General features: G+C 41.9%; 1 protein-coding gene across 11 annotated transcripts in view; it reads right to left on the minus strand.

The window, feature by feature from the left end:
• The window catches only part of KMT2C (lysine methyltransferase 2C), a 165214-nt gene that overhangs the window by 12819 nt on the left and 138852 nt on the right, over positions 1–13543 (minus strand). For 8 of the 11 annotated variants that reach the window (XM_015852848.2, XM_015852855.2, XM_015852858.2 and 5 more), the window contains 8 exons: positions 10973–12792; positions 10161–10272; positions 9658–9736; positions 9483–9546; positions 6445–6677; positions 1819–3534; positions 1150–1362; positions 462–626 (listed from right to left, as the gene is read on the minus strand). In XM_015852848.2, coding sequence (XP_015708334.1) covers positions 462–626; positions 1150–1362; positions 1819–3534; positions 6445–6677; positions 9483–9546; positions 9658–9736; positions 10161–10272; positions 10973–12792 — 4402 coding nt within the window. The remainder of the gene's footprint in view (positions 1–461; positions 627–1149; positions 1363–1818; positions 3535–6444; positions 6678–9482; positions 9547–9657; positions 9737–10160; positions 10273–10972; positions 12793–13543) is intronic. The other 3 variants (XM_015852859.2, XM_015852856.2, XM_015852849.2) reach the window with 2 other exon arrangements.

The following is a 13543-nucleotide window of genomic DNA, read 5'->3' on the forward strand; positions in this document are numbered from 1 at the left end:
GGCTGAGTCTTAAATTCTGTGGATTATTTGCTCATCAACAAACATCTTTTTTTTTTCCTCAGAGCTTTTAGTTCAAGCTTAGCAGACAAATGAGAAAAGTCTATTTCCCATTTGATTCACATTAAGAAATACTTAAGTGTTTTCAATGACTTTGCAAAGTACTGGGAATTCAGCCTTTTCTGCTCCATAAAAGTGTAATTACAATTTTCATTCTTTAGCATCCACTCGTAAGTGGAACACTTGCACATTTTAACCCATTTACAACAGTTTCTAGAACTGATTTCAACTTTCACAACAGTGAAACAATGTCTGCTTTAACACTGATCGGCCTATCTAATCTAACAACAGAAGATGGTTCTCTTCTGCTTGCAAAGGGCACAAATCTAAACCAACTCGCAGCAATGATGTAATGAACTTTTCTCTCAAGGAGCCCACAGAGGAAATCCAGATTGAAGCTGTACCTTGTATATGAGCTGGGAGTAGTAATCTGAAGCCCCATCAAGGGTAGCGCTACCAAAACTTCCTACAAGTCGATTTCCAGCATTTAGCTGGCCACTGCCATAGGGAAGAAAGTGTGCAAAGCTCACTCCAATTATTGGTTCCATCAAAGGTAGGAGAGAAAGCTGCTACATTGAAAGTAAAGAAAAAAGGTAGAAATTAGTCTAACTATAAAATTGAATAATCACAGACACTCAGCTGTTAGTAGTTTCTACTGCTGTTTTTAAAGGGAGTTTACCCACTATCAGACAACCATCACAAACTCAGGCCCCTCTCCTTTTTCAGGCATCAAAGATTCATAGATCACTTTAGGTTGGAAATGACTTTAAGGACCATCTAGTTCTAACCCCCCGGTCAGACGGTCCTCAGCCCAGGGGAGCCACTGCTCCCAGCTCTGTGGCAGCTCAGCAACAGCAGCAACCAAAGCAGGCAGGAATTCCATGGTTTTGAGCCTGCTGAACGCATGCCACGTCAGTAGATCTTCCAAACTGAAATAAATCCAAGCCTTTACACTTTCTGCTTCTATAGAAGTTACAGCTACACCCTGTACTCAGAATTCAACACCATTATCCATTTGGTTTTCACAATAAGAAACCCATTCTTTTAAAGCATCCCCTTGATGAGCTACCCAGTGTCGTGTTGTGTACGTACTTGTTTGAGATGGATGAACGTATCAGCATTGGGGTATATGGCCTGTTTTTCTTCCTCCTCTTTTTTCCTTTTCTTGGACCGAGGAGCTGCCTTTTCTCCTGTCCTCTGAGTTCGTTTATTTCTCTGTTTCTTGGTTTCGTGTCCCACATCTGCTCTCTGAAGTTGGCTGTTACTACACCTGAATGCACCTTGCAGCTGGTTTCCTGCAGTTTGCTGGCCGTAAAAAAGGAAATGAAGCAGATTTTTTGACTATATTATAATAGACAGTCCATTCTGCACAAGCCCTGACACAAGGATGCTCACAGCTACTCCTGTCATACATTTACCTAAGTTACCTGCTGCTCACAGTTACGTTTATCAGTTTTCATTTATTTTGAATGTATTTACACCTGATTTCAAGGATGTGTTTAGAGTTGGGAGACTAATAGGACAACAGTGTAGACACTAGAGACTATAATAAAATAATTGAAGTATACTAAGTCTCAAGTGTATACTACCTCCATAGAAAGCAATTTTTCAAGTTGTTTTAAAAAGTCTTATAAATTATTAACCCATATAATGCCATTAACACGAAGAATTCATGCCTCCTTCAATTAAAAATAAGCAGAGACAAAAACCAGCCTTTGAGAGCTGGTAACCACTGCAGAACGAAAGCAGGGAGAGGCTCACCATTCCTTCAGCCTGACTCTGCTTGTCCGTTAGCTTCTTCTCTCCAGCAGCCTCTTCTTCTGTTCGACAGCCACTCTCTGATTTCTGGTTCAGAAGAGATGAGGACTTTTTGTTTTTAAGCAGGTGCTTGAGCAACTCGTTCCCTGACTCCCCTTTGGCTGCTGGAACGCTGGCTGGCTGTGCTGGACTCTGAGCTGAAGAGGGAGGCTGAGATGAGACTTTATCTTCTTCCACCTTAACAGTGCTTTGATTTTCTGTTTTCGGCTCAGTCTGATCTGAGCACTGATCGGATTCTGCCTTTTCTAGTTTAACTTCTTGAATGCCAGCAGGTGTGTCTGGTTTGGCCTTGTCAGTCTCTGTGCTCACATTTGGCTGTTTTGGTGGCAAGCTGCTGCTGGGGAGCTGACACTCCAGCTCTGGAGAAGCCTGGCTCTCTGCTGCATTAGATGTTGATGGACCTGTTACCTCCACTGACTCTTGCTCATCTTGATGACGAGGCAGTTCACTAGGGGTGTTAACGGTGGGGGTAGAGGTAGAATCAGAAATGGTTGGAGTTGACGGTGCAGTTATATCCGAATGGGGAGTCGATGGGGCTTTTATTGACTCAGCATCATCATCCTTTTTCTTTTTTCGTGTCCTTTTCTTTTTTCCTTTCTCTTCTGGAATTATGTCAGAATACAGCTGGATGAGGGACTGGCTCGACCCAGGGAAGTTTGCTCCCTGGGGTACACTTGTGTCCGAACCACATGGGGCACCACTGCTTAGTGCTGCAGATGAAGGAACTGTAGATGAAGGTACAGCAGGAGCAAATGGAGGCCTGACTTGGTTCTGTGTAAAGGTGGCCCCAGGAAGACTCCCATGAGTTTGTTTTACATTATGGAAATTAGAGGATCCACCTGGAACAGCAGATGCATCAGGTCCAAAAGCTGCAGGTCCCACTGGTCTCCTCTCATTGCTTTGCAAGAAATTTGTGGCAGGAGGTGAGTTCACAGGACCCTGTTGCAGCATCTGTCCCATTTGCTGCTGTTGATGCTGTGGAGATTGCTGAAGAGGCCGTGGAGTTTGTATGAAATCACAAGGCAGATCAGAATTGAAGAAAGGGATCTGAGACAAGGATGTTCTGTTATTTAATTCAGACCCCATCATGCCATGCTGTTCCAGTTCCATTCTCTGCTGTAAAGCCCTCTGTCGGTCCACCTCCTGCATAAGCTGAATGCGTTGCCGTTCCTGCTGTTCCCGTAAACGCTCCTTTCTTTCCCGCTCTTGGAAACTTTCACTAAAAGGGTTATTGTCATCAAACTCCACCCTTGGTGGTGGTCCTGACTGTGCAGTTGCATTTGGACCAGGCACAGGAGCTGCTGTACCGGCAGTAATTGGCAGCGGTGTCATTGGAGGCTGCATCCTTGCTGGGTTAATGGCAATATGACCTGCAGGGGGATTTGTAGACTGCCATCCAGAAATACTGGGCATTCTGGTAGGGTTGGACTGCCCCGGGATCACCACGGGATGCTGCTGATGCTGGAGCTGTTGTGCCACCATGGGGAAGTTTTGCTGATTCATTGCTGGTGATGTTCCTGCTGGAACCATTGGTGGTTGAGCCTGGACTCCTGGCATTATGGCATGGTGTGTCATTCCACACTGCTGCTGCTGCTGCTGCTGCTGCTTGATTCGATATTCCTCAATTAGTTCCGCGTGTTCTTTCTGTTGCTTTCGAATCTGTAAATTAAAGAAGTCATTACTCATCTTTGACATGGACTGACTGTAAAGTATCATTAAAACATGCATCTCAACAGCAGGAAATGAAGTTCATGTGAAAACAGGACTTCTGTATTGCCTTTTTTTCTCTCCCTTTCTAAGGTTATATATACCAAAATTGCACTGTGCTAGACAACACATAAACCTGAAATCAAAGAGATCCTTGTACAGATCCTATCTTCTATGTAACAATAGCTGGGGACAGGTAAAAGGAAGCTGTGATAGGTGATATTCACATGTCTTCATACATCTTTTTAAAGATACAGCTGAAAAGAAAAAGGTTGCCAGAAAACAGTGTGGCAAAACCCCATTTCCTCATAGGCAGAACCCCAAACATCACACAGCAGAGGAAAATGGCTGCTGCTTGAAAACCTTTTATTTCAGGATGAAAATGAACTGGACTTGGATGCAGGAAGTCCGGTGACTTATTTTTAAGGCAAATGAAAGGATATGATGGAGTCAGCATGATAACAGAAAGAAACCTGGAAAAGATACCTAGCTATGCTGCTCCCTAAGAAACTGAAAGGGCTTGTAATCCATAATAATTACTTGGTTAGTAACGCATGGGCTGTGGAATCTCCCTCTCTCTCTTCCTTTCTCTTTGCTAGATTATGACTTCTGCAGTTCCATTTGCTGTTTGTACTGATGTGAAAGTCCATAACATAATTCAAAATGTTTGAAAGCACTCTCCTGTATCTGGGGCAAGAGAGAAACTACAAAGCTTAGGCATAGAGAGATACTATAGGACACAATACAGAATGCAGGACAGATGAAGCCCAAAAAGCTATTTAATAGAGTAATTTCAGGTCCAAAATGACTTATGAGTTCTAGTTTGGCACCAATACTGCCAGATAGACTGAGCTACTGCATAAAGCCACCAAGTGGATCCATCTGCACAGCCCAGGGCCCCAGGACTTTTCACTTGGTACACTGCCATAACTGTGTCAGCTCTGTTTGATCAAACAAGGAGGCATCCAAACCACTATGCTTGGATATGCAGTGGTGACGAGCCCTGTGACTGTACTTGGAGGTAGATGAGACCTCGCAGGACCAGTAGCTGTGCAGACCAACCTAGTGATTCTCCCTGAGCAGTGGAGAATGATATAGAGCTTATTAGCACAGGCACAGTGCCACACCAAAGCAGTTAAGCTGCCCTTGCCATAGAAACAACACGGTTGTGTCTGCATGGCACAGTGCCTGAGCCAATAACCCCGTCAGACATAAGCTCACATTGCAGAGTCAGCTCCAGTTTCTCTGTGTCTGTGACCAGAAATTCACAGGGATTTGATAGTTTTCTCTATAGATGCATACAGTCTATCCTTTGCAAAACAAACAAAAAACAGAAGCTTGATTCCACAAAAAGAACTGATGATTTAACTGATTTTAAAGAGTGATGAATTGTTTTATGTAGAAAGTCCTTGAAAATATGCTTTAATGAAAACTTATTAAATAATTTCTATCTTGGCGCATATGAAAGTGCTGCTTATGATCTGGATGACTGGTCTAAACCAGAGCTTTAGCCTGATTTACAAATAGCCTTAATTACAAGGCACTGAAGGGACCTGCCAGCAATACCATTATCAGCCATTACTCTGACGTAACCCCCCTGTAAGAGTAGATTGAAGTATTGATGATGAAGATGGCTGAAGTTAGTATTTTTGTGTTCATTCTACTTGTTCTTCATTGTAGAAGAAAAAGATCATCCTTCTCCTGCATAGTGAAAATACAAACCAACACATACCCCATCCAACACATGCTCTGCCTTGAGGCAACACAGGAGCAAGAACTTTGGTGTCAGGTATCACTCGGTACTTCACTCCAAGCAGCCTCCTGCCAAGTTCTAACCTCATATTAATAAAAGGTAAGTCTAAAGTGTTTCAGCATTTGGCAGGACTACTTGTTCCCAACTGACAATGAAAAGATTCCCCACCTGTACAGTAAGGAAACACCACACCAGCTCATTTCTAAATGATGACTTGAAGAACACAGCTTTTTGTACCGCTGGCCAAACCATTGATATATCAAAGTAATTGCAGGCTTAACTTTAGTCCCATTTACTATAATTACAGTTACAAGATGCAGCAAGTGAAATTCCAGCTCAATGTAAAGAAAGAAAAAAGAAACCCACAGAGTGAAAGTGGTTACACATTGCAACAGGGTCCCAGAGAGGCTGGGAAACCTGTGCCTTTGAAGAATCATCCAAACTTGACTGACATGGCCCTGAGCCATCTGATCTAACCATGAAGCTCTCCATCGATCAGGAGACTTAACTGGATTATCTCCAGATATCCCTTTCCCCTCTGCTATTCCAGGGTATGGTAGCAGACAATATGCTAATGATAAGTACCTAAAAATGAGACAGATGATAAAACCACGCTAACATTAAAAATGTAATGAAGAGAGATATTTAAGGAATAACATTTAATTGGCTTATTTCCAAGGGGCGCTGATTACATAAAGACAACTGAAAAAGTCAGAGGTAAGAAAGTCAGTCCATCTCGAAACAGAGCCTGATGTGCTTAGACTTTCCTCCTTTGCAGCCTAAAGCTTACACTTCTGTTTCTCACGGCTCTAGGAACTCAGTTATAAATCATTTTGCTAAAGAAATTATCCTCTTCCCAAACTACAACAACAGCTTCTTGTCATAGATTTCACTGTCGTGCATTCTCCTACAACTCCACTGCCATTGGTGACCCACAGTGATGCAGCTACACACAACACACACGACGTATGATACAGAGCAGCTCCTTTCACAGAACCCGCACTGTATTTCAGCATTTTCAATTCATGTCTTAGTAGACCTAAGGAGAAGAGTCACACCAGTACAACAGCTCAGTATTAAGGTGACCAGTTTGGTTTCCTGGTGATTACCTGTTCGAGTTGTTTTTGGACCATACTTTGCTGCTCTGTGACGTGCTTAAGCTGCTCTGCATCCTCTTCTGGGAACTCACGACCAGCTTTCTTGGCCGTACGCTGTTTTGCTGAGAGTGCTTTTTTTGATTTCCTGTGTGCTCCAATTTGCTCCTCCAGGTACTTCTGCTGCATTTGAAGAAGCTGTTGTGTTTCCTGCAGCCATTCCTCATATTGCTTTCTTTGCGAATCATCTAGGAGACAAGGGAAAGAGCATACGATATCACCTCATTGTACTTTTCAGAGATGAAGTTTAAAAGTCACATCCCCCTCTCATTTTATCAAACTTTTGGTCATGTTCAGCCAAGTCTGACAGATGAGTTGAGATCTCAAGAGATATTAAGGCTCTTGGAATGATGTCTGTGAAGGAGACTTCCTTTACTGAGTAAGTAGTTTTAACTTAGTCCCTACATTTTGAGAGACACTGCCCACTGTCTGGTCTGCCTGCCACAGAAAAGGGCACGTGGAAGGACTTGGGTAGAGGGAAAGAGATGAAGGAATAAGGACACAAATTTAAATGAAATATTTAGAGTTAGGGTTCTGGTTAGGCTGCGGTTGGACTTGATGATCTTCAAGGTCTTTTCCAACCTGGGTAATTCTATGATTCTATGGTCTAATTATTTCTGATGCTTGCAGAGGAGTTTGGTACACTTAGAAATAACAACAAAAACAGATTTAAGAAAAAAATAAGAGCATCAAAAATGTTCATCATAAATTCAAGAAATGTAAGAAAGACGATATATGGGACTGGAAATAAAGTCAAGTATAAAGCCAAGACCTGCTTTATACTTCAAAATTAAATCCTAATCAACCACTGATTGAAGAGAGCAAGGCAACTGGAAAAGCAAAGCACTAAGGGAGAGTTACAAGTTATTTAACCTATACCAGAAAGTGCAACAAACCCATCCTCAACATCCTCATCACATCACATTCCCCACTTCCAGTAACAACCATGTGAGCAAGTGCAGAAAGGCATTCTCCACTAGTAGAGAAAGGCACACTCTGCTACAGCCATAAAATAGCAAGTGGATGAAGCACTATTCATTCCAACTGAGACCAACTCCCAGCCACTACTGATCACAGAAACTAGAGTGTGATTCCAAAGGATCACTCATTTCTAATCATAGATGGCATCGGCTTCGCTTCTTTTTGCTTTGCAAAAAGTACTGGGGTAGGCTGATTTGTTTTTAGAAACATCTGAAGATCTGGACTGTGTCACATATATCTGACTAATCCTTTATTATAAATTATAACAGAAGAAATGAAAATACACCTACCCTACCATGAAAGTTACTGCAAGAAAACGAACCAAATAAAACCCCTAAGTTTTTAACATCTTGTTTCCATTGTAAAAACAACTCCTTTTGACCATCAGCACAGCGCCTTCAGCATCAGTGCCTTTTTCCTCCCCACAAACAACCTCGCTCTCATTTAGGCTGTAACCGTGACATTACTCATTTTCCAAATGAGAAATACTGATCTGCTCGGAGCAATCCATCGCTCTCATATATTTTTCTGGAGGCAAAACAATCATGTCCAATAACACACTTCATTGGCACTGAGCCCAGAAAGCGAGACGTAGGGTTTGGTGACAGCATCATTTGTCTTGGGATCACACTGTAGCAATGAACTGGATAATCAGGAACAAGGCATGGAATTTTCCTTTTGTGGAACGTTTGTTTTATCTCGTATGAAGAATAAAGATATCCATACAATGGTATGATTTCAATGCAACCACCTTTTCCTTGTGCTCTGATCCCTACCACATTCCCTTTTTCACAGTCGTTGCGGTAGAAACAGTCATTGAACCTAACAGCTCAACTGAATCGATTCACAGAGCTATCTACAGCCTCAAGGGGCACTAATTCTTTCAGTGATATATGCTGTGAAACTAATCATGTAACCCAAAGGGACAGCCGAGTGGAAATGATGGAGAGTAACTGCAGATGGAAAGTACTGAAATATTAACAAGGTCCAGGTAAGAATAACTACTGCTGAAATGAAGAACAGATTTTCTCAACTGCTCAGAACCGCCACCCTCAAACCTGAGCCAGGATACCGCTGAGTGCCATTTACAACCTCACCAGAAATTAACACAGAAAAAAACTACTAAAGTTTCTCATTGCACATTTAATATTGCAGCTTCTGTTACTGGAGAAGGTGAAGGTGTCTGCTTCTGTTTCTTGGTCATAAATATCAAGTAAAGCTTTTGTAGTAGCGCTTCTTTGTATGTGGTCTTCCTCTCCCAGCACATGCTGTGTTTTAATACCTGCTAATGATTCTCCTTCTCATCACAAAGACTAGGACTTACAGCTGATCTAAGGCAAGCAGAAGTAAGGAAAGCAACACACTAGAGCTATACATGTATACTATGCAACTGTGGTTCCCAGCCAATCTTGCTTAATTAATGCTTCGAAAGCTTTTATTGGTATTTTTAAAATGACAATGATGCTACAAAAAACTTCTTGCTTTTTAAATAAAAAATAACCTATCAATAAAGATACTCAATGAGCTCTGAACACTAGACCTCAATAGGAAACCAGCTGCCCAGAAAGGCGGTGGATGTCCCATGGGGCACCAATGGTCAGGCTGGATGGGGCTCTGAGCACCTGATGGAGCTGTGGGTGTCCCTGTGCACTGCAGGGGAGCTGGATCAGATGGCCTTTAAGGGTCCCTTCCAACTCCAAAGATTTTATGATTCTGTGACCTGATTTTTGAGGTAGCAGCCTGCCAGCAAAACACAATTACTACTCTCACACAAACACAAATAATACTAATTAACTGTTCCTCCTGGTTCCCCTTTCCATCATGGTGCTTTCTCCGAGGACAGTTTTCTACAAAAAGAGCATAATTTATTGTGCATTCATTCATGAACTGGCACTGTAACAATGAAACAATATGATTTTAAAAGGGTTGCTTTTTTTTCGTGGGAAATCAGTTTATGGATATTATATTTAGAACTAGAAGATAAAACAGTGAATTGGTTGATGTGTACTTACTGACAAAACCGGGACCGAAATTAGGAGGATTGGGTCTAGAAATCTGAGGTGTCAAACTTCCATCCTAGAAATTTCAGAGAAATATACAGATAAGGAAATTAAATGATGATTCAATTGAAACAAAATCCAGTTATCATTATTTAAGACTTGTTAATTCCACGTCAACTTATATTACCTGTGTAATTGCCTGCTGCATGTGATTTTGGCCTTCGTTGGCCTGAGCCCCAGGCACGGGCTGACCCATGAAAGGAAACCTATTGATACACAGACACAAAATGAATCTGAAACATTTAATACTGGTGAGTATCTTAAGGAAGAGAGCATGCTGCTCTCAGTTGAGAAGGAAACATTTTATACTGAAAGGCGACAGAGCATGGATTTAGAACATAAAAAAAACCACCCTATTTTTATGGCACTGAGAAAAATCAGAATAAACTAGTGAACATAAGCTCCCCAGTTGGTATCTGCACAGGTGGAAAACTCTGCTACTGCAGTCACCCAGGTTTGGTTACAATAACATAAAATTATGGAAGCTCCAATAAACAACTTGGGGTAGAGAATTATCTCACTGTGTTCAAACAGAGCTTACAAACACCTTTAATAAGCCATGTTTTCCACACCTCTATGATTTCCCTCCATATTCATCAGCCCTGAAGATGGCATTCAAGCATTGCCTACCTGTTCATTACCATTGGTGGCATCCCCATGTTGCTCTGAGCCATGACTTTATTGATCCCCTTTAGAGCTACCATTTTTGCTTTCATTATAGGATCAGTAATTGCATCAAAGTCTAGAAAAGAAAGACAGGACAGATGAGTTACATAACTAAATATTGCAAGTTATTAATTGGAACTGACTTATTTATATCTTGTTCATACATAAATCATCAGCAAAACAACCCAGCTCCATCACTATTTCAAATTACTTGTCCTCTTCATTTTGAATTTCATGGCTAATATGTTGTTTCATACACCCCCTAAGGAAAGTTAATCTGGCTGTAACTGTTCTTGTTTTCAGCCATAACACACAAAGAAAAGCAGATTGGGTTGAGAAGGGCTGTAGAATAAATCTGGCCTATGAGCCAAGAGATTCATATATCCTATTTATAGTTAAAGAATCATGAAGAGCAGTTGTTCCTCAGTTCAGCTGGCCAAACCAGCACATCATCACAAACATACTCATAAAACCTCTTCAGTCACTCTGTTATTATTGGTAGGACTACAGACAGAAAAGCACGTGGCATATGCTACATTCAGCATCTGAAAAGACCCATAAGCATGTAAACCACGCTATCTCCTGCCAACTCTCCTGTTAGTTGGCCCAGTAAAGCTGGACAAACGGGACTGACCGACAGTCCTCACTAGGGAGTATGGAACTCTTGAGGTTGCCATCTACACATCCAAACCTCCACCTGCTTCATTTGGTACCATATAATGTTTAACTATTTAATTTTACATAACTAACCAGAACACAGACAGATCACCACATACCAATATTGGGGAAAAACGGCTCTGAACGCTGGCGAATCATGGCTTGCATCTGCCGCTGCTGCTGCTGCTCCTGCCTTTCCTGATCCAAAAGATCCTGCAGAAGAAGTGGCTGTTCCTCTAGCAGTAATGGTCTCTCCCGATTTTGTTGCGGAGCTAATGGCTGAGGGAGCATTATCTGTTGTGGACCAGATATGCCACTCGGGCCAGGACGGCTTGTTACAGCCACAGTTTGATTAGATGCCTGTCCTGTCCCAAAGTTATGATTAGCCGACTGACCCTGAATAAATCCTGGGTTCGGTGACCCTTGAGAAAAATTATGGTTTATTCGTGGAACCATGCTCAAATTGGAATTTAAAGTGTTGTCCAAGATCTGCCCACCAGGTGTCAGTAGTGTTTGAGGAATACCCGACGCGTGGTTCAGTTGAGTTGTTGGCAAAGACTGCGAGGGAGACGCTAACGTCCTTGCCTCTGCGTTATCTGAGCTTTCATTAGCGAGCAAACTTGAGAGGACTGGTGTGGACCCAGAAATACTGCAGGAACTTACTGCCCCCTGAACAGGCACTGGAGCAGATCCCTGAGTATCTGGACTAGGCACAGTTGTTTCTTGACTGGAAACAGCAGTAGTTTTGTCAGGGAATTCTAGCGTAGCAGGCTGCACAGGAGCCTTCTCTCCATCTTTTAACTCTGTTTCAGTAGCCTGTTGAGTACTTGTTGATTCTGCATTTCCATCACTTCTCTCATTTTCATTCTTCTTTTCCTCATGAGTGTTTGGGGAAAGTATTTCTGTTTTAATTTCATTCTCTGTAGTAGATTTCTTTGGCGAAGACAGTGTCTCAGGATGAGCAACAGTTCTATCCCCTTGCTCCTCTTTTGTTTCTTCTGTCTTGCCCTGGATATCCAGCTTGACATCAATGGGGACACTAAGATCTAATTCTTCATTAAACATTCCTTTCTTATCCCCCACATCAAGGTCTGGGTCTGTGTATGCAATTATATCAAATTCCCCAGATCTCAGAAGGTCATCAAGGTGAGGATCATTGGTTTCCAAGTTATCTAAAGTGTCCAGCTCATCCCCTTTTCCATCCTCTGTGTCTAGATTCAAATTTTCAAGATCTTCATCATCCAAATCCTTGACTTCAACCCCATCAAGGTCTTTCACATCCAAATCTTTCACAGCAGGATCATCAGGATCAAGCTTTTCTTCCAATCCATCGCTTGGCTGGTTGGGAATCTGCATATTTGCTGATTCATCACTTGGTGCAGATGAAGGCAAAGATGGTCCTGGGAAAGCATCAGCTACTGGGGGATTGCCTAGAGAACGTATTACAAGTGCGGGTGGGTTGTCAGGGTTGATTTGATCCTGCTGGGGTTGTGACATATGCTCCAATCCTGCAGACATCTGCAACTGGTTAGGCATACCTTGAGAATTATGTCTCAGTGGTTCTGCCTGTCTTGGGCCTGGAAATTCCTGCCTGGGTATAAACCCTGCGTGTCGCTGATGTTGCACTGCTGGATCCATAATGTTTGGTGCAGAAGGATTAAAAGGCAGCCTTGGCCTCCCATCAGGAGCCCTGTGACGCAACTCGATAAATGCCTGACCCAATATATTGTGCTGCTGAACCTGAATTCCCTGTGGAGGAAAATGCTGAGCGATCCCCGATGCACTGTTTATTTGTGGATTGCTCACTGGACGAGGCAAATCAATAGACAGAGATCTTCTCAATTGTGGTGGAACTCCAGCACGTTGCATTGCCTGCTGAGGACTGAGGAAACGTTCCTGGCCTGATGGTGGACCATGGCCACCTCCTGGAAACCCGAATCTAAAATAAAGCATAAAAGATAAATTACCTTTTCTTTTCAGGACAGCATAGCCTGTCATACTTGACTACACAGCTATTCACCAAAATGCTTTACATGATACAGTCATTAAAATATTTAAATAAATATTCTGCTGATTATGCTTATATTTAAATGAGCTTTATGACTACAATAAAATAATTGCTTTGATTATGTTTAATAAACAACCTGTTTTAAATTCCAGACATAATGGATAGAAAACTCGGTGACAGTGAGATCCGAGCACATAAACAACATATTAATTCAATGCAGTGTGTTCAAAAAATAATGTGCAGATTTACTGAAATAAATTCAAAATATTGAGAACATCTATTCCCAAGACTATCATATATGTCAATGTTGGTATTCATTGTAAAAACAGCACAGACAAAAGTCAATATTGAATTATATATTCATTAGAAAGCCAAGCAGAAATATTACATTTATCTATCATTAAGACAGCAAAGCTCAGATCAGGCCCTTCTTTGTTAAGAAGTTGCCCTAAACCAGGTGGTGATGGGATCAGTCAGCTCACTGGAACTTCCACAAATGCTGCAGCTTCTCCTTCGTTAATTCATGATAAATTCACCATAAAATACAGCACAGAGTGGTGTTACTCATTATAAAAGACACATTCTAATATTACAAATACTTAAAGCTTACTATACATAACCTCAGTACAATCACCAGCTACTGCAGCCCATTCAGATGATTTTTCCACTCCAAAAAAACCCA

This window comes from Coturnix japonica, chromosome 2 (genome assembly GCF_001577835.2).
Source record: "Coturnix japonica isolate 7356 chromosome 2, Coturnix japonica 2.1, whole genome shotgun sequence".
Taxonomy (NCBI): Eukaryota; Metazoa; Chordata; class Aves; order Galliformes; family Phasianidae; genus Coturnix; species Coturnix japonica.